This window comes from Mus caroli, unplaced genomic scaffold (assembly GCF_978045245.1).
Source record: "Mus caroli unplaced genomic scaffold, Mus_caroli_1 scaffold_3, whole genome shotgun sequence".
NCBI classification, from domain to species: domain Eukaryota; kingdom Metazoa; phylum Chordata; class Mammalia; order Rodentia; family Muridae; genus Mus; species Mus caroli.
The window spans coordinates 71375596-71396316 of NW_028227258.1; the positions used below are offsets into that span (position 1 = coordinate 71375596).

Sequence of the window (20721 nt, forward strand, 5' to 3'; positions counted from 1 at the left end):
TCTAAATAGAAAGTTCTCAATAGAGGAATTTCAAATGACTGAGAAACACTTAAAGAAGTATTCAGCATCCTTAGTCATCAGGGGGAATGCAAATCATAACTACTTTGAGATTCTATAATACACCTGACACAATGTCTAACGTCAATAACACAAGTGACAGTTCACACTATCGAGAATGTGGAGCAAGGAGAACACTACTCCATTGCTAGTGAGAGTACAAATTTGTACAGCCACTATGGAAATCAATATGGCATTTCCTCAGAAAATTGGCAATTGATCTCCCTCAAGACCCAGCTATACCATTCTTTGGGATACACCCAAAGGACACTCTATCCTACACAAAGACACTTTCTCAACTCTATTCATTGCAGCTTTATTCATAACAGCCAGAAACTAGAAACAACCTACATGCCCCTCAACTGTAGAATGGATAAAGAAAATGTTGTACATTTGCACAATGAAGTATTACTTACCTGTTTTTTTTAATGACATCATGAGATTTACAGGCAGATGATGGAACTAGAGAAAATCATCCTGAGTGAGGTAATTCAGACCCAGAAAGACAAATATGGCAGGTGTTCACTTGTAACTGGATATTAGCCAATGATAATGATGATAATAATAAATCATAATCAAACTACAACCCATAAACCCAGAGTTAGGTAAAGAGAGTGGCTCTAGGAGGGCATATGGATCTCCCTAGAAAAAGATAGGGAAGGTGAAATAGAATAGATTTTGGGGGGTGTACTAGGGGCAGATGGGTACAGGAATGGGAGGGGTCAAGGGTTGGGGGAGATGGAATAGAGAAAGGGGGTGGGAGAGAGAGAGAGAGAGCTGGAATTAGAGGGCATTTAGGGAGCAGTGTAGAAACCTAGCACAGTAGAAACTTCATGGAATCTATGAGGATGATCCTAGTGGGGACCACTAGTAATGATGGATATAGTCTCAACTGGCCATCTCTTGTAACCAGGCAAGGCTTCCAGTCAAAGGTTGCATTCCATTGAGTTGTTGGCCTAGGAGGTCCTGTGAAGATCTTCAAACAATCCAGGTTGATCTAGGACAGAGGGAAGCTCTCTGTAAACGGACAGGAGGGGAAATGGGGGCAGGCATTGCCAAGAACATGAATACAGCTCTTGTAACATGGGGAGGTCAAGCTGATGTCTGCATGGAGTCCTCACCCCTATGTTCTAGTCTCTTCCGTGTGGAAACATACTCTGCAGGCTACCAAAAGAGAATCATGGACACAACCCAGCCAAAAAAACTTTTGCCCTACAATCTATCCTGCTTGTAAGATGTTCTGGGGCAATGGTAGCACAAAACTTTTAAGAGTAGCCAACCGGGCTGGTGAGATGGCTCAGTGGGTAAGAGCACCCAACTGCTCTTCTGAAGGTCCAGAGTTCAAATCCCAGCAACCACATGGTGGCTCACAACCATCCCTAATGAGACCTGACGCCCTCTTCTGGTGTGTCTGAAGACAGCTACAGTGTACTTACTTATAATAATAAATAAATCTTTAAAAAAAAAAAAAAAAAAGAGTAGCCAACCAATGTCTGATTTAACTTGAGTCCCACTCCACTAGAAGCAACCCATGCCTGACACTGCTTAGATGACCAAGAACCAGAGACCAGATAGCCCAGAGACCTATACAGGGTAAAACCAAAATACAACAGATCTATAGATAGGTAGGTAGATAGATAGATAGATAGATAGATAGATAGATAGATAGATAGATAGATAGATATGAAATGATTCCTAGTGATATTCTGCTATCCTCATAGATTGGTGCCTTGTCCAGTTGTCATCAGAGAGGTTTCCTCTGACATCTGAGAGGAGTGGATGCAGCCAGACATTATGCAGAGAAAGGATCTCTATTAGGTCCCTCACTTCTCCCATGGAAGAGGGGCAGAAAGATTGTAGGAGTCAGCTGGGATGGAGGACCCAGGAGAACACAGGCCACTGAACCATCTAAGCAGGGTGCAAGCAGACTCACAGAGACTGAGGCAGCAATCCCAAGGCCTCAGGGGTCTGCACCAGGTCCTCTGTGTATACATTATAGTTGAAGCTTAGTATTTTTATGGGACTCCCGAGTGAGAGAACAAGCAGGTCTCTGATTCTTCTGTCCAGCCTCTTTGTGGGACCTTTTGCTTTGTCTTGTTGTGTTTCATTTTATTGTGTTTGGCTGTTGTCTCTTGGAGACCTGTTCTTTTCTGATGGGAGATGGAGGGGGAGTGAATTAGGGGAGAGTGGAGATAGGAGAGATAAGGGAGAGCTAGGAGGAATGGAGGGAAGGAAAGCTGTAATTGGGATGTATTGTATGAGAGAAGAATCTATTTTAGATACTAGATAAATAAATAAGTAAATTTTTAAAAAAATTTTAAGGCCATAGGAGGTTTATTATGGCTGCAGTAGGAAAGAAAGGCCAGCTGGACCTTGACAAGAGCCTGTCTGAGAGAAACCAGTTTCACAAAGTTGAAAATCCTTAAACACACTACAATAAAAGTCTGCACCTGGTCAGGTGTGGTGACACACATCTTTAATCCCAGCACTTGGGAGGCAGAGATGCTTGGCTCTCTGTGAATTCAAAGCCGACCTGATCTACATAGAGAGATCCAGTCCCACCAAGTCTACATAGTGAGACCCTGTATAAAAACAAAAAAATGGAAAAAACAAACAAACAAACCTCTCTACACCTATGCTTCTTTGGGGGAACCTTAAACTGTGGATCCAGACTGGGTTTCCTGCCATGTGCCTATTGAGGGCTCCTCAGTTTCAGTAGCAGAAAGAGCTGGAAAAGCTGGCATTGTTCCAAACATCTGAGACCTGTGGTTCCCTTTCTGTCTCTGAAGCCCCACACCTCTCTCCCCTTACACCCTGTATCCCCACCCCACAGCATCTCTCCACATCAGGATTAGCCTCTGAGGATCTAAGCCCTTCATGTTATCATAGCTCAAGGCTGAGGGTCATAGGCCATTTCATTTAATTGTATTGAGGACTAAATGACACCTACTATGCACCTAAAAGTTGAACTTGAATCTGATAATATAACCTATTCTTTTTGCCTTTGGGCAGGCAAACGCCACCATGCTGGGCTATGCATCTCTGGCTGGCCTTGAACTCCAGACCCCTTATACATCAGCCTAGATTCTAGAATTATACATATGGGCCATCAATCCCAGTTTAACTTCTTCTTATTTTGTTTGCATGTAATGTTTTCTTATGCAATTCCCTAGAGCCTCAGGGTCCAGGACAAAGATCACCAAGGTAGAATAGATTCCCAAGAAGTGTGGAGCAATTAAAGACCATCACAAAGGAAGCAGCCAAGAGTTACAAACTCCAAATCCAGCGTTTATTTCGGTGGCAGAGCAGAGAGGGGGCTCAACCCAGGTTAGATCATTCCCAGACAGAGACAGCTGGACAGGAGCCCCTGGGAATGCCTCTCCACCCAGCTAAGAGGTTGGGAGGAAAAGAAGCGGCTAATTCTGGTACTGCCACTACCACAGCTGCCACAGCCAGGAGCTGGGAGACCTCAAGCAGCAAGCTGACCTCTAGAGGTCAGGACAGACCCAGAATCAGTCAAGAATCAGACAGGAACATTGCGAGAGCACACAGACTCAACAAGTGAGAAAAGTCTTGGGGGGGGGGAGGGCCCCAAACAGCATCGATATTTCACAAAGGGGACCCCCTCCCAGGGTCTACAGGATCCAGGGACTGAACGCTCAGGGAAGCACTACCACAGTGGCCTTGATAGCCCCCGATCCACCCATCTTGTGCTGTTCAGCAAGGGTAGGAACAGGTCTGGAGGGAGAAGGGAGGAAGAAAGAGTCAACTTAAAGCATGGAAAGAACACTGGCAGGACATGGGTCAGGACATGAAAAGGGGCCCACGAGGGGCCTCTAGCTGCTGCCCTGCTGGCTCTCCTGCTGGCTCTCCTGCTGGCACTCCTGCTGGCTCTCCTGCTGGCACTCCTGCTGGCGGATGAGGTTGGCCATGGGGCTGGTGATACCACCAATCATGGTCCAGTATTCGTCAAAGCAGATGCGCCCGTCGTGGTTGGCATCCAGGTTCTGGATGAGCTTGTCAGCTGCCTTTCGGTTCCCTGTGTCCTGTAGAAGAACTTAAATCAGTAAAGCTTGGGATGGCCCAGACAGGACCCCTTAGGCAGAGTCCCTTGGCCAGGCTAGCAGGGCAGAGGAGGCTAGCAGGCTAGGAGGGAACACTGAGCAGAGCACAGGGAGGGAGGGGTCACTGAGAGAGCTGTGAGAAGAAGAGCAGGCACAGAGGGCAGCAGTGGGGATACCGTCAGCATGTGGTTCAGCTCTCTCTGGAGCATCTTTCGGAAGCTGGACTTGCTGATCTTGTTTTTGACCAGGCTGTGCTTGGATACATATTTATAAAAGTTTTCCACCAGGACAACAACTGCCTTCTCCAGCTCTGTATAGCAGTCAGCCATCTCACTGCCTTAGCTCCTCTCTGGGCCTAGGAAGCAAAAAGAGAGATGAGAAGGGACATCCCTGCACACAGCGTCCTCAGACTTCTTGCCTTTCAGAGAAGGGAGAAAGCAGACATAGGATAGCAAAGTGGGTGTGGGGGTAGCCTGGAAGGAGAGCTATGTGACTCCTCTAATCCAGGTGTTCCCCAGCCAGACTGCCAACTGCCAAGACAGGTTCTCCAGGCCCTTCCCCTGCCCCTGCCCGAGGCAGGCCTGATGCCTGTCAGAACCCTCTGAGAGCAGGAGGCTCCTGTGAGGAGAGGAAGCAGGTAACTGTCGCCCCCTACACACACACACAGGTCCCTTGCTCTGTGGCAACCTTAGCTGGGAAGAATCAAGACAGAGGAAAGCAGGGACTTTTATCTTCCATCCCGAGGCCTGGCTGAGACCTCAGGCCTAAGCAACAAAACAGGGGTAGGAACCTTAGTCCATCTCTACCCCTTGCATAGGCTCTAAGGTAGTGAGCTCAGGGTGTTAGGCCACCACTGCCCATCTCTAGAAAAGAGCAAAGTCTGCCTCCATCAGATCAGATTTTGTGTGGCTCCCCTCCTGGCCACACCCCATCAGCCTCTCCTCCCTCATAACCATTCCTTAGGTATTCATCAGGGCCCAACGACACCCTTCACCCCATTACCTAAGGAAGATCCTGGCCCAGTTCTGCCCCAGCTGGAGACAGACTCTGGGCCTCTGGACACAGTTGCCGCCTGGCACAGGCTACACGCATCACCCCCTCACCCCAGAACAAAAGGCCACTCACTCACACTCCAAGCGGATACAGCCTTCTGAATAACAGGATATGAAGGGAGCAGGCGGATCTAGTCTGTGTGTCGCCGCCCATGCCCAGAGCCCCTCCAAATCAGCCTGGCAAATCAAACTCCCCTCCCACCCTCAAGCACAACAATGAACTCCTGCTGCCCTCACCCAGCTGGTCCCAGGAAGGGGAGGTGGACACAAAATGACACAGTCACTGGGCCAGGCCTGTGCACCCACCGTCTGATTCAAAAAGGTGGTCTCCTTCACCAGACTCTAGCATGCCTCCTTGTCCTCACCACATGCTTTCTAGCCTTGCCTTTATCTCATCTTCTCCCTTACCCACTCCTCTCAGCTGACACTTGCCTGTCACCCTGGCCCTCCCCAAACTATGCCTGCAGGAAACATGCCTTGACCTCTGTCATCCCTACACCTTTTCTGGACTCCCTCAGCCACGTCTGTCTTCACTGTGTCAACACCAGCTTGGGCCATTAGCTGGTTTGGTTAGTCTCTGCCTCCTATTTCTCCATCTATAAAGCCAGCACAGTGTTTCTTACATCCAGATGCTGTTCCCTGGTCCGAATAGCAGAATTTGTACATTTGAGGGCAAGGTTTGTTAAATCCTGAATATACAAGTACCCTCCTTTTAATCTCGGTAACTTGCCTGGCACACAATACCTGACCCAGTACCCTGCTCAAAGCAAATGTTCAAATATTCCACCTCTGTCCAGCCCTAATGTCAGGTGCCCAAGGCCCCTGATCACCCTTCTACACCTTTATGCATCTTTTTCTTAAGGAACAATCAGAACAGGAGGAAGGTGTTGAGAGGGAGAGTGGTGAGGCTGGGGCACATCTGGTAGGAAATCCTCCCAACCTCTCTGGTCTGTGGCTGGAAGGATGGCTGACACAGTGCCAAACCGACAGGAAACTATATTCTTCCCCATACCCTGTTTGTTAAAGGTGTAACAGTGTGGTTTAATGTTTGAAAGACATATAGACAAGTTTTCTAACATACACAAATAAGGAAGAGAAGGCTTTCCAACACATAATCTGTCTGCTCTGATGCCCTTTGGGTAGGGTGAGGATGGCTAGTGTTCCTAGAGATTCTATATCAGAATAGGGAAGGGCTGTATTCAGCACGCTCTCTCTCTCTCTCTCTCTCTCTCTCTCTCTCTCTCTCTCTCTCTCTCTCTCAGACTTGGACACCTCTTCATCCCGATCCCCACCCTTTACCATTCCAGAGCTGTTCCAAATGAGCTCTGTTCAAAGAGGAGGCAGGGAAGGAAGGACTAGAGCACTGAGATACTGCTGCCTCCGAAAAGGCTGATGTGCCTTTCCCTCTACCTGCATTAAGTTCTGTTCCTTCCTCCAAGGGAGCTTCCTCCTGCCCCTTAGTACTATGCCCAATCCCTACCTGGCTTCTCGCAGCAGCCAAGCAAACAACTGACAGAGAAACACCCAGCAGATGATGCAGCCACCTATCCCAGGAGCACTGGGCCGACCAGAGATGCAGCTTTAGTGTCCTGACTCTTTCCCAGGCTTTCCTCCCAGGGATCTGTCTCCTCCCCAGGTTCTTTTTATAAAATGGACAGCTCTGAGATAACCATCTGGACAAGTGTGTTTCTGAAGTGTTTTCTGAAGACAGAGTATCAGAGTGGGGCAGTCAGGTGTCATTATTCCCCTCCGCCCTCCCCTGGGGGGCAAAAGACAGGCTCAACTACCCCACCCACTTCCCAGCCACCTGCTCCTGCAGCTGCCCATCCTTTAACTAGGCAGGCCTGAGGACCTCCAGGTGTGTGGGGAGAGTACCACTCTCCTAGGCAGACCTATCCTGGAGGTAAGTCTTGGAATGAGAGTTGGGGGTTATGATGAGGACATGGGATACCAGTGTACACTGAAGCCTTCCTAAAAAGCAGAAATAGGGAATCACTTCAAAGGCCCTTCCCCTAAAGGGGCCTTTCACCTTAGGCCCCACCCTTCCCCCAATGTTCTCATAGTCTCCTGGACTGATTCATCATTGAGCAACCAGGAGGCTCTCCCCCATTCCACCCCCCACCCCCGCCCACCTGATCCTGGCTTGCTGACTTTTCCAAAAGCCCAAATTGTCCTGACCATGCCCCTGGATCTCAGCCACTCCAGCCCCACCCTCCCGGCCCCAAGTCTAGTCCCCAGCCCTTTCCTTGGTCTGGAGTTCTGAATGTCCACCACACTCTCCCAGGTTCACCTCACTTTCCAAATGTTGGCTCCATCCCTACTCATCTCTCATACTTAGGATCTTCCCCAAAACCTACAAGATTTTAACCAACCTCACCTCCTGGGGACAAACCACCCATCTTGTTGATAAATTGACTATGCCAATAAAAAAACATGGTTCACTCTCAAAAAAAAAAAAAAAAAGATTTTCAGTTTTAACTGTGGCATTCTCTGTGTTCCTCTCGTCTACCTCAAATTCACTCATCCTCTTCCCATTGGCTTACTCATTCACTGACGGCCTCGTTAATTACTTTCATTCATTCACCTATCCATCCAGCAATGCATTCATCTCATTCATTCAGCCATCCCCTTCTCAGTCAACGCATTCCTCCCAACTGCTATCAACATGCAGGGCTAGTACAGTAACCAAACTGGGCTGTAATCTCTGTTTGCAAGACTGTTCCAAGAGAATCTCCCCAGTCTCTCTGCTCCCTCATGTTCTTTTCCCAGTGTTGAAGGCTAATGGTTCACAGAGGTGCTCCTACCTGTGCCCCCTCACAGGACGCATGACATCATACCCACATATCAACCTACATCAACTCTGCCAGTCCTGATCTGCCTAAGTACCCCATTTATCTTCAGCCAACTTCTGCTGAAGCAGGAAGTCCTTCCAACTTTTCCCCCCAACTCGTAGTGCTGTAACCAGGTGTCGTGTACACACACACACACACACACACACACACACACACACACACCTCTACCCCAGGCCTCTCCAACATTCCTAGAGTTCCTCTTCTGAGCAGAGGATGAGCCCACCTTAGCATCCGTCACCCCTGGCCTTGCCACCACCTCAACTGGGCCGGGCAGGCAAACACTCCTACAGCGCAGGTGGCTCTGCCAGGCAGGGCCAGTCAAGCTGAGACCTGCCTAGGTTCTAGAGTGGAAAAGCTGCCAGTTTGAAGCTCCACTCCTTTCTCTTTCCCTCTCTCCCATCCAGGGGCCCTCACTGGCTTCCCCAGGCCACTCCCAAGGAACACCACCCAGAGCAAATGAAGACTGCATCCCTGTTCTGCCTGTGCCCCAGGTGGAAGAGAAGCCACCTCAGCCCCTGCCTCCCTTTTCTGGTTTCTTAGGCTATCTGGGCCCTCTGCAGTTCCTCCTGAACACCATTGTTTTTCCCAGGTCACAGCTTCCGTAGTCCAGTGAGGCCTGTGTCTAGAGTCTGTCAACCCCTAACGCCCACCAAGACACACTCTCCGCCCTGTTCCGTTTGAGAGAGGACGCAACAGCTGTGGGCAAGGCCCTGGAATGTTCTGCCCAATGTCCCAGACCCTGGAGATGAGCCAGGTCGGCTGCTTAGCCAGGGAGAGGGTCCTGCTAGCCTGTCTATACTCTTCTACAGGTTTCACAAAGCCACAGGACTGCTCATACCCTAACTAGCCTTTGGGGAGAGTTAATGATTACCAAAATCTTCCTGCCCTGTTTCTGGCAGGCACCTCTCTTCAGGCTCCCTTCCTTGACCCCCACCCCAAGGCTTCAGAGTCCCTTCAGCAGCCCCAGACCTCCTCCGCTGGGCCTGGGGGGCTCACCTGCCTCCTGTGAGTCCACCTCCTCCAGCAGGGCTCTGAGGCCTGGGCTCTGGCACTGACAGCCAAGCAGCTCCTGCTCAGCGGAGCCAGGACTCCTCCCCACTGCACTCCCAGAATCTGTCCCACTCCCTCCCGGCCTTGCCTGGCTGAGCTGGCTGTGGGAAGGTAGTGACTGAACTCTTGACTTGGCCCTGGGGTTGGGCCCTTGTTAAAGGGATACACACCTTTTTTTTTAAACACCCCTCTACCCTCACCCTAGAGGGAGTGGTAGAAGCTGGCAGTCCCCCAACCCCACCCTCCTAAACCCACAGGCTCTGAACAGAATCCGACAAGGCAGAGGAAAGAAAGAGAAGGCTCATAACCTGCTTCTCTCACCTAGGTCACTGAGAGCCAGGTTTCAGGGCAACCCCCTGCCAAAGACAAGTTAGGTTCCCGAACCACAGGATTTCCCTGCTGTTGGGATTAAGGAGTCCAACACTTGATCTCTGTTGGCTAGAGCAAACACAACAGCTCTTTCTGGTCTCAGCTCTCCAGTTCAGCCACCCTAAGCTCAGGGATTTCATTCCTAAGAACCCCCCCCCCCCCCCTGCACAGCAGATGCCTCCGCTGCAAAAACCTAGCCCCGTACACACCTTTCCTGCAGGTACCCAAGGGAGCTGGCCAGCTTGACCTCCTTACAGAAGGCTGCAGCCAAACAGAGAGGACCCTTTGGCCCACTCTCATGATGATGTATGTCAGGTACCAAAGAACATACCCGTATACACACACACACACACACACACACACACACACACACACAAACCTGACAAATGGCTAACTGAGGTGCCTATTAACATATCAAGGTGCATGCTCTCTCAGCATCTGTTACATCATCCTGTCTCCTCTTAACACTTCTCACCTTCAACCCCTACCCTAAACCTTTCCAGTCCCCCCCACCCAGCTTCCCTTCCCTTCCCCCCCCCCACTTCTTTCCTATATAACCCACCCATTTTAGCCACAGGCTCTCTTGGTTCTCTTTGACCTCTCCACTTCTGCCTTGGTCCTCCACACTTGGCTCCTGATCCCCTCTCTTACCCCTCTCCCTTCTCCCCCAATCCCTTCTTCTCTCATGGTCTATGCTGCCGCAGTGTCCAGTCTGGATTCTTCCAGACACTTCTGGATATACTGTCTCATATTTACAATAAAATGCCTCTCCTCAACCATACCTAGGAACCGTCACATCCTCATTTCCATTCATCTGGTGCTCAAAACCTGGGGTAGATGTACAGATATATAGACATATAGATATATAAATTATATATATATGTGTGTGTGTGTGTGTGTGTGTGTGTGTGTGTGTATCCTTCCAAGGAGCTCAGTCGGCCTCTCTCCTAACAGAACCAATCTGCTTATTTGACTCTCCTAAAGAATGTATGGGACATTTGTTTCTGCTAGCTTCTGCCACCCTCCAAATTTGACTCCAAATTCTAAAATCTGCTCCTTCCCATTACCTGCTCTAACCATTGATCAATGGTTACTCCTTATTTACTCAGTAGACGTCCTTCTGGCTCTTGGAGACTGTTACACCCTCCAGACCACCCACCACTTGGGCATCTCTCTACCAAGACACTTTCTCCTCTCCTTCTATTGCAACCCTCCACCAAAGCCTCTCCGGGCCACCTCTTCAACTGTGTTCTCTACCTGCTCTAACCATTCTCTCTCCTCCTCTACTTAGGAAGTGTCACCCCCAGAGCTGCCTGCTTTGCCTGCTCTTACTACAAAAGCCACACCAGTCTGCCAGAAAGTTCCTCTTGCCCTATTAGGGATGCCTCTCCTCTGTGATTTGAGACCTTTCTCTCTGACAAGGCTCTCAATTCACTTGGGGATGCCCCGTTATTCTTGACACCATGTCAGAGAAGATAACTTCTGTTCCCTTTGTCCTCAGCTTCTTCCAGGACTTCCTCGGAATCACCCCAGGAACTGTGCTCCCATACTGTCCATCGGTCTGTCTTCCTGGCCCTCTATGATGCTGGGATCCCCCCCTTAGGCAGTGCTCCTATTTGTGACCTTTGTCCTTTTTGTCTCTCACTTCCTTCCTGGAAATCCTTCCTTCCATCCTTCTGGGCCTCTGGCTTTCTTACTTCCTCCTGTATCTTTTATGACCTCATATTTCTTCTTCCTTTAGCTCAGAGATTTTATTAAAGCCTCCTTTCTTACTGAAAACAGCTTGGCCTTAGCACACTTCAATCAATGGCCAAAAGCTGACACACTCCATTTCCAAATTTTCTCTTACAGTTACAACATCCGCCACAACACAAAGGAGTCCAAGATGTCTTATATCTAAATTTTCTCTGCTCTATACTTCCAAAAGTCTCTTATCTCTAAGGTGTTTCTACTTTCCATTTAGAACAAAAAACAAACACCTTTTATCTCTACCATTTCTTTGCTATCTGCTCTCAAAAAAAAAAAATCTCTTGAGATTATTCTGTAAACTATGTCAGATTTTGTAAGTTCATTGATTATGGTTAAAAAAAAAATCTGTAACAATGACAAAAGGTTATATACTGTGTGACACACTGTGACACAGTACAGCTTCCATGACAAGATGGGTTTTGGTTTTTTGTTTTTTTTTTTCATTTTGTTTTGTTTTGTTTCAGGGGGTATTGCAAGGGTGAAGGATAGATAAAAAGGAATGAGGAGATGAGTGGGATTAGAGTAAATGATGTGAAATTCACAAAGAATCAATAAAAAGTTTTTTAAAATCTGTAAAAATTTAACTTAAAACTAATAACAAATTGCTTATACTTAAAATCTGCACATAGGTAATTTTAATTTGCTACATATATATATATAGTGGTAGTTTGAATATGCTTGGCCAAGGGAGTGGCACTATTTGTAGCTTTTTGGAGTAGTGTGGCCTTGTTGAAAGAAGTGTCTCACTGTAGGTGTGAGCTTTAAGACCTTTATCCTAGCTACCTGGAAACCCATCTTCTAGCTATCTTAAGAACAAGATGTAAAATTCTCAGCTCCTCCAGCCCTATGCCTACCTTGATGCTGCCATGCTTCCCACCATGATGATAATGGACTGAACCTCTGAACCTGTAAGCTAGCCCCAATTAAATGCTGTCCTTTATAAGAGTTGCCGTAGCTGGGCGTGGTGGCACACGCCTTTAATCCCAGCACTCGGGAGGCAGAGGCAGGTTGATTTCTGAGTTCAAGACCAGCCTGGTCTACAGAGTGAGTTCCTGGACAGCCAGGGATACACAGAGAAACCCTGTCTCGAAGAAAAAAAAAAAAGAGTTGCCGTGTTCATGGTGTCTGTTCATAGCAGTAAAACCCTAACTAAGACATGTATGATTCAATTCTTGCTTAGAATATACTGTATATGTAACTTGGATTCAACTCTTGTTTTTGTTTTGTTTTGTTTTGTTTTAAACTAGAAAAATAAGTGTTTTTAAATAGCAACCATGTAGCTCCCCTCCATCTTGGCTGATGACCTCATCAAGATGCAAACAACCATGTGGCTGGCAGCCATCTTTACTAAGGTTAAAAGAGAGTACACACAATGCACCTTCACCACCATCTTGAATAAGAGGACCACGTGGACCACATCAACTGAGACAACTATCATGAAACCTCTTAGACCTACGGAGCACTTTGCTTTATCATTGCTACCTCCTGTTTAGACTAAGAAAGCAACAATGGGTCTCCAGAATATTTTGGATCAGGATGGACTTTTGTATGATGCTAAGGTTATAAAAGTCTACTTAGGTTAATAGAAACTATCTTAGCCGGGCAGTGGTGGTGCACGCCTTTAATCCCAGCACTGGGAGGCAGAGGCAGGTGGATCTCTGAGTTCGAGGCCAGCCTGGTCTACAAAGTGAGTTCCAGGACAGCCAGGGCTATACAGAGAAACCCTGTCTTGAAAAACCAAAGAAAAAAAAAAAAAAAAAGAAAAGAAAAGAAACTATCTTGGGGGTGTATGTCTAACCATTCGTGTCTTTGCTAACTGTTTAACACCAGGCTTCTAGAACATTTAAAAAAGAAACAACACGTTTGATAACTAATACATATATTTGATAAATAAGGCTTATAAATTCCTAAGGTCTACTCGGGTTAACTGTAACTGACTTGAAGACAGATGCCTAGCTTCTTTATCTTTGCTAAGCTTTAGCCACTAGGGTAAACTGCTTATAAGAACCTTTGATATTCTGTAATCATTCACTATAAAATATATATATATATATATATATATATATATATCAAGAAAATAAGGTTCGCAATCCCTCTGTGGAATGTATTTAGGGTTTTGTAAAGTTCCCCAGTCTCTCTGTGAACTTTACTTATGGTTTAAAGTTTTATGTTGCTGCTAGAAGACGTTCAATTAAATCTTCAACTCCAAGTTTTAAGGCTCAAACTTAACAGGGATACATTTGTAAAATCCTAATCTCATAAAAGGTACTAACTTGGGCTGGAAAGATGGCTCAACGGTTAAGAGCACTGGCTGTTCTACCCAGGTTCAATTCCCATCACCCCCATGGCAGTTTATACCTACCCTCATACAGACCTACATGAAGACAAAACACTGTTGTTCATAAAATTAAAATAAATGGTTTTTTTAAAGGTACTAACTTGTAAACTGTTAAAGATAATTAAGATATGCAAGTTAATGGTCAGTTACCTCATATAATGGCCAAATTCTTTAATGTGCTCAGAACTATGTGAATAGCCATGCTAAGTACAAATGTAATTTATTTACAGGGACAGGCTTTATTTAGTCTCCTGTAGTCATTTTTTTTTCTTTTTGAGGTTAAGCCTAAAGCAAGTAACTGAAAACAAGTAAAGTTTGTTTAAATAGGGTATACTTAATAGATGATGGTCCTCAAACTCAGAGGTCTGAAGAATATGGCATCTAAAATGTTTAATGGATAAAGCTTCCCACGATAGTCATAATTGCAAGTTCCTAGAGGAAACCCTAAGGTCTCCAAAGAAAGTGATGAGGCACAGACAACAACCTGGATGGTGGTAATGCTAACCATTGGGGAAAGAGCTCTGCCCAAACTGCGGACACTGTTGGGTTGACTGTCCTACTCTGCCTCATGAATATATGTCAGTTTCCTTGAGTTCCTCTTCCACAGGAAAATCTCTCAGACCTTCTGAGACTTGCAGCTGAAGGCCAGTGCTGTCCTGTGTGGCAAATGAAGATTTCATGTTGTCCTGTGTGACAGCTAAAGACCAACTTCTTCTACCCACAACCTGCCATTAAGACCACCAGAGGGATCCTTGGGTAACCATCTAGGTAGCCAGTACTTCTCTGTCATTTTAATTGATACATAGGCCATTTGGGTTATACTCCCTGCTATAATTTATCCCTCTCAAATCTCTGATGGTGTTGATGACTAACTATAGCTGTGTGTCAACAACAGGAAGCAAAACAGCTCCTTCCCTGTGGCTAGTTGCAGCTGCTTGGTCAGTCCGTTTCATATGATATGTAAAATCAGGCCTCACTTGTTCCTAGAGCTACTAGGTCTCCTGCTGAGAAAGGCAGACACACACAGACATAGATACCTTGTTGGCCGACTTCACACTGAAAAAGATAAACTCACAAAACAGGTTTCAATGCAACTTTTTACTATTTCTTTATTTAAAGGAACCTGCTTTGCGACAACTCCTCTTAATAACCAACCACCTGTGTCTCATGGCAGAATGATTAGATGGAAGGAAAAGGTTTGAAGTTGATGTAAGGGTCTCAGAAAGTCACTTAAGCAAAGCACATGAAGCTCAAGAAGAAGGAAAACCAAAGTGTGGGTGCTTCGGTCCTTCTTAGAAGGAGAACAAAATACTCACAGGAGCAAATATGGAGATAAAGTGTAGAGCAGAGACTGAAGGAAAGGCCAACCCAAGACTGTATGGCCTTCATACATAGGGATTCATCCCATATACAGTTACCAAACCCAGACACTATTGTGGATGCCAAGAAGTGCATGCTAAAAGGAGCCTGATATGGCTGTATCTTGAGAGGTCCTGCCAGAGCCTTACAAATACAGAGATGGATGCTTGCAACCAACCATTGGACTGTTAGAGAAAGGACTGAAGAAGTTGAAGAGGATTGCAACCCCACAGGAAGAACAACAATGTCAACCAACCAGTCCTCCAAGAGATCCCAAGGACTAAGCCATCAACAAAGGAGTACAAATGGCTCCAGCTGCATTCCAGTTGCAGAAGATGGCCTTGTCGTGCATCAATGAATGGGAGGAGAGGTTCTTGGTCCTATGAAGATGCCCCAGTGTAGGGGAACTGAGGGTGGGGAGGTGGGAGTGGGTGGGTGAGTGAAGGAACACCCTCATAGAAGCAGGGGGAGGGAGGATAGGATAGGGGGTTTCCCGGGGCAGGGGAACCAGGAAAAGGGATAACATTTGACATGTAAATAAAGAAAATTAAAATAAAAGAGAATCTAGCCCCCCCCCCAAAAAAAGACAGAAAATAACTTAAGGTATATAAATGCAAGCTGTAAAGGTCTGAGGCTGCGAAAACCTGACTTGTGAGGTCTAAGAAGGTGTTTTAAGGCATCTAAATGCAATTTGTAAAGGTCTAAGAAAGTGATGTAAGGTATGTGAGAAATGTTTCAGACTTCTTTTTCTCTCTGTGCTAGTGTTATATTAAGACTTCAAGCCAGGCGATGGTAGTGCATGCTTTTAATCCCAGCACTAGGGAGGCAGAGGCAGGCGGATCTCTTATGAGATCCGAAGACCCAGTCAACCTGGTCTACAGAGTGGGCTCCTGTTTTTGTAAACTTAAAAAATTCTTGTAAGCTTCAGGGAGTCATGAGACTTGGACCTACCTCTCACAGGTCAAATGGAATCCAGATAAGTACTCCTGTTAATCAGCAGCCTAAATTCCCCAACCTACCTATTCCTGAAGATATGATCTCTCCCTCACCCCTGGTCATGGGACTCTCTGTTACACACACACACACACACACACACACACACACACACACACACACCTGCAACTAACAGGACCACAAACTTGGAAGTTTCAAATATACAGCCGAGATAAAAATTTTCTCCCAAGCCTCTTAACTTTATTATCTTCTGTCTCTATTATCTATAGCTGTACCAGCAAATTTCCAGGCTGCTGAAGAATGTAAACTGCTCCGAAATGGCTTTCAATGTGCCAGCTCCAGATGTTCCCTAGAACCTGCATCCTAGACTTCTCCAAAGAGGCTTGTACTTCACTAGACGCAGATGGTCCCTCAAAACATGGCAGTGAGGGAAACAGATGTCCCCAAGCCTGCACTCTTCTCCCTTCCCAGCCTATGACCAACATTCTAGCCTTCTTGGACCTGTGACAATAACGCCCCATTGTCAGCTAAGAAGCAGTTACAGAAGAGATTATGTTGCCCCTATCATCAACCAAAAGGCTGGAATGTCAAAGAAAACACTGGACAAATGTGTATCTGTGGTGCCTATTCAGGCTACCCAACGCAGGCTCTTTCAGCATCACCTGTTACAGAGTCCTGGGTTCTTTTTTTTTTTTTTTAATTTATTTATTATCTGTAAGTACACTGTCACTGTCTTCAGACACTCCAGAAGAGGGAGTCAGATCTCATTTCGGGTGGTTGTGAGTCACCATGTGGTTGCTGGGATTTGAACTCTGGACCTTCGGAAGAGCAGTCAGGTGCTCTTACCCACTGAGCCATCTCACCAGCCCGAGTCCTGGGTTCTTTTAGCACTTCTCACCCTCACTATCTACCCTAAACCTCTCCAGCCCCTGAACTTTTTTTTCTTCCCCTAACTTCTGATTCCTATATAACTGGGACATCTTGGACACACACTCTCTTAGTTCCTCTTTGTCCTCTTAGTCTTTTTTTGGTCCTCTCTCTTGCTCCTCTCTCATTCTCACTCTTGCACCCCCCCCCCTCTCTTTCCTCTCATGATCTATTCTGCTGGCCATGTTCAGTCTGGATTTTTCCAAATGCCTCTGGCTATTCTTTTCCTCATATCTACCACAAAAACCTTCTCCTCAACCATACCTAGGATCAGTCACGTCCTCACTTTCATTCAACCTCCACCTACTAGGCACACATTGTGTCAGGCTTTCTGGCAAGTATTCCATGTGATGGGTCACATCCTTCTCTTATGAGAGGACTATTCACCATCCCCATGAGGAAACGCACCATAAGAGAGTGCCCAGAGTTCAAAGCTGTGAGTGGCAGAGTTGGGAATCCAAACTCCAGCCACTCAACCTGTTTCTAAGTACCTATTTCCCTTCACATTAGTCAGCTCTGCCCCAGGACACATGGTTCATTCCTTTCCCCAGGTATGTATACATGTGTTTCTATCTCCTATCAGAGGAGCAGCCCTGGATAGTCAAGGAGGAGCCTGTCTCTTTAAGATGCATACCTTTCCCTAGCTCTTAGGGCTGGGACCACCCTCAACCCAAGTCCATGGAATGAAGTGAGTGCCTAGTCTCTTCTACTGCCAACCACTCACTCCATCCTCATATCTCCCACCTACCGATGACTCTGCCATTATCCCAAAGAACCCCACATCCCTGGACCCTGAATACTGGGCAGATGAGAGGGATAAAGAGTCAAGACAACATATTTTACATTTTCCAATATTTTTATTAATCAAATGATATAAAATAACTACCATAAATGCCCAAGCATCTAGCTGGTCCTCTCACCCCAAAGTGATGAAGTCATGCCCTCCTCAGCCTCTTTTGCAACTCTGCTCCTATTTCCCCTGCCCCTACTCAGGAACAGACACTGGAAGGAGGATGGGGCAGAGCTGGAAGCAGCAAGGTTAGCACAGGGCAGACAACTACAGTTTAGGTGGGACAAGATTAGAAGGGGGTAGGTTCTCAGACACCCTTTTCAGGACCAAATATGCAGCCAGATTCCCATCCCTGCTCTTTGGATCACTTCCACAACCCAGTTCCTTTCTGCCCTTCCCCTACTACCAAATTGCTTGGCCCTTACCCTTCCAGGATCCCTGCATATCCTCTCCAGCCCCAACCCACCCCCTGAGCTCCCTTGAGATGAGGACTTCTGGACCCAGGAGCTCCACGGAGCCCACAGGGAAGCCTGTCCTGAACCTGAACATTGCAGCGATGAGGAGAGGTGCATGCTGGGGAAGGGGGAGGTGGGCGTTGAGGGTTTTATTTCCAGTGCCCCTAAAACTCCCCTACCCCCAACACCCCCAACAAGTTCCAAGTAGAAGTCCTCAGCTCCGAGTAACAGGCCTCTCCATCTTCACACTCTTGGCTGCTTCTCCAATCAACTCCCAGAAGCTTCCAAACTCCAGTTTCGAGTCATTACAGTTGCCCAGGTTGGCAATTTTCTCTTCTAGCCCACAGTTGCTCTGAGGACGGACAGGAAAGACATCAAAACTCAACAAGGCAGCACTTCCAGATCTTCCTGCCCCACCCTGGCCTGGGGCAAGTAGTAGGACAGGAACCTACCAGGTGTCCGCAAAGGGGAAAGGTACAGGGTTCCCAATGCCAGTAGGGTGGGGTCCTGGAGCACTAGCTTGGGAAGTCAGGGGTATGGATGGGGGGTGGGAAGGGTCCACTCCCTCAGTACCGGCATGAGGTGTGGCAGCTGCTGGGTAACCAGGTCTCGAAGTTCAGCAGGGGTCAGTGTTTCCTTTTTCCCCGCCACAGAGTAATTATGGAAGTTCTTGATGAGTGTCTCAATGGCCCTCTCTACATCACTGAATTCTTGGGCATCCTGAAGATAGGAGATACAACCCACATCAGGAGGGCCCACCCACCCTACAAAACCCTTCTCTGGAGCCTGGAGAGTCAACAAGGTAGAAAGTGGCTAGAAGACACTCTAGAGGCCAGAATCCTGCCCACTCCCTCTCCTCTGGCACAGCGTCTAGGGCACAGTGGCCTCTGCCTTAAGCCACTGATTAGGCAAGCCCTACACCCCCGATCTCAGGCAGGGCAGGCTCTAGCATGTGCCCAGACATCCTATTTCCAGAAGAAATTCATTTGCATCACCCTGTGTAGGCACAAGGGAGGGGATTTGGGACTTGCTGGCAATATCTACAGGCCAAGGACTAGGAAGAGAGCAGAATTCAGGGAGCGGGGCACAATACCCTCATAACAGAAGAGGTAAAGGTAAGAACAGAAAGACAGGCCAGACGGACGGGCCCACCTCAGCATTGGCTGACCGACACTGTCCCATCGTTCCTGGTACACTGGTCCTTCCTTCTGTGAGTTGAGTTTTGTCGTCTGTCCTATAGTCTGCCCCACAGGAGCTGATGGATCATGATCTACCTAGAGGAGGGGGAGACCTAAGGTGAGAAGAAAGCTCATTCTTTTTTTTTTTTTTCTTTCATGACCACGTTTGGCTCCACCCAACATATGCCTTCACCTTCACTGGTCCAGTCCCTGACAAAGCCACAGCCCCCAAAGCCAACTCACTCAGAGGGAATCCCCCTCAGCTTCATTCCTTCCCACCTCCTCCAGCCACCCCTGTAAGACTTGGGCAAAAGAGGCATGGGTTGCTCCCTGGAGAAGGACACCCCATCCAGGTTGAAGGCGCTGAGCTTTCTTACCTGCTGGCAGCTGGGAGACAGGATGGAGGAGCCAGCTCACCTGAGCTCTGCTCTTATACCTGGGGGAAGGGAGGGGAGACGGGGGCAGGGCCAGGGCCTTATCCCTCAGCCACCCCAGCTATTGCAGCCTTCTGGGCTGGGAGCCAGCTTTATGAGCCCCACCCTCTACAGTTCTAGAGTCAGTCCCCACCCCTATCATGAGGAGGAAGCCGTGGAGGGCTGGGTATGGGATGCCCCTGGCACAAGATCACCTTACAGAGTCACAGGAAGAGGAAAAAGAAAGGCTAGGGAGATGCAGAGGGGATCTTAGCTGGGAGAGTAAGAACCTGAGGCAGCTATGATGCAGGGGAGCAGAGGGTGTCAGCAAAAGAGAAGCAAGGGCTGATCAACGTAAGCTTATGGAAGGAGGAGCTTGAAAGAGGCCCATGGATCTCTGTGCTTTGACATCTCTCTTCTCCTCTCCCTTCCAACTAGAGCTAATTTGGCTAGGATCACTCTGGCCTGCTGAAACCTAGGGTCAAGCCTCTCTCAGTCCTGACAACCTAGAGATGAAAGGTTGAAAGGAGAGGCCAGAGGAGTGGGCCCTAGTACTGGGAAGGCACTGAGCCTTCACCTGAAGTCCTGCCAGCACCCTGCAGCAGCCCAGGGTGCACATGTGCAAAGCTCAAAGGAGTTACCTGGCAAGTAACCACCTCTCCAAACTGGTTACACTGCTACCTCCTCCCTCCTTCAAAGTCCTACCCTCTCCCTGAACAGCATCTCAATACCAGCCCTCCAAGCTACTACCCAGGCACCCCAGGGGAAACCTGAACTGTATTTCCTGGGACTGTGACTAACCCAACTAGCTTCCCTACCTGCCCAGGACCTAGGACCTAAAGCCACAGGGAAGCAGAGGACAGAGGAGTCAGTGGAAGGATTGCATGGGCCTAGAGTCAAAATTCCCTTCCTTACTCTGAAATCAGAGAATATGCCCAGACAGTCTTCCTGTGTCACATGCTGGATGGCCCCTGTATTTCTGGTCTCAATCAGGGATTTGTCTACAGGTCTCATTTAGAGACCTCTGAAAGGCATCAATCTGGAGACCCTACAAAGGTCTCGTCATCTGAGGGGCCAGGAATTCGGAAAACCTCTCAAATGTGTCTACCGACAT

General features: G+C 47.7%; 2 protein-coding genes across 3 annotated transcripts; both read right to left on the bottom strand.

The window, feature by feature from the left end:
* Positions 1–3324: 3324 nt before the first annotated feature.
* Positions 3325–9176, bottom strand: S100a16 (S100 calcium binding protein A16). Of its 2 annotated transcripts, none has more exons than XM_021158583.3 (3): positions 9022–9176; positions 4298–4476; positions 3325–4103 (listed from the first exon to the last, which is right to left on the bottom strand). In XM_021158583.3, the coding sequence occupies exons 2-3, from the start codon at positions 4448–4450 to the stop codon at positions 3894–3896; spliced, it is 363 nt and encodes a 120-aa protein (XP_021014242.1). In that variant the 5' UTR covers positions 4451–4476; positions 9022–9176; the 3' UTR covers positions 3325–3893. The 2 variants fall into 2 exon arrangements, with proteins under 2 accessions (XP_021014242.1, XP_029330733.1); XM_029474873.2 differs by lacking the exon at positions 9022–9176 and adding an exon at positions 5124–5213.
* An 8442-nt stretch (positions 9177–17618) lies between these two features.
* On the bottom strand, positions 17619–19649 carry S100a14 (S100 calcium binding protein A14). Its single transcript, XM_021159146.3, has 4 exons — positions 19572–19649; positions 19169–19290; positions 18590–18736; positions 17619–18368 (listed from the first exon to the last, which is right to left on the bottom strand). Exons 2-4 carry the CDS (start codon positions 19196–19198, stop codon positions 18231–18233), a joined length of 315 nt encoding a protein of 104 aa, XP_021014805.1. The 5' UTR covers positions 19199–19290; positions 19572–19649; the 3' UTR covers positions 17619–18230.
* Positions 19650–20721: the final 1072 nt, after the last annotated feature.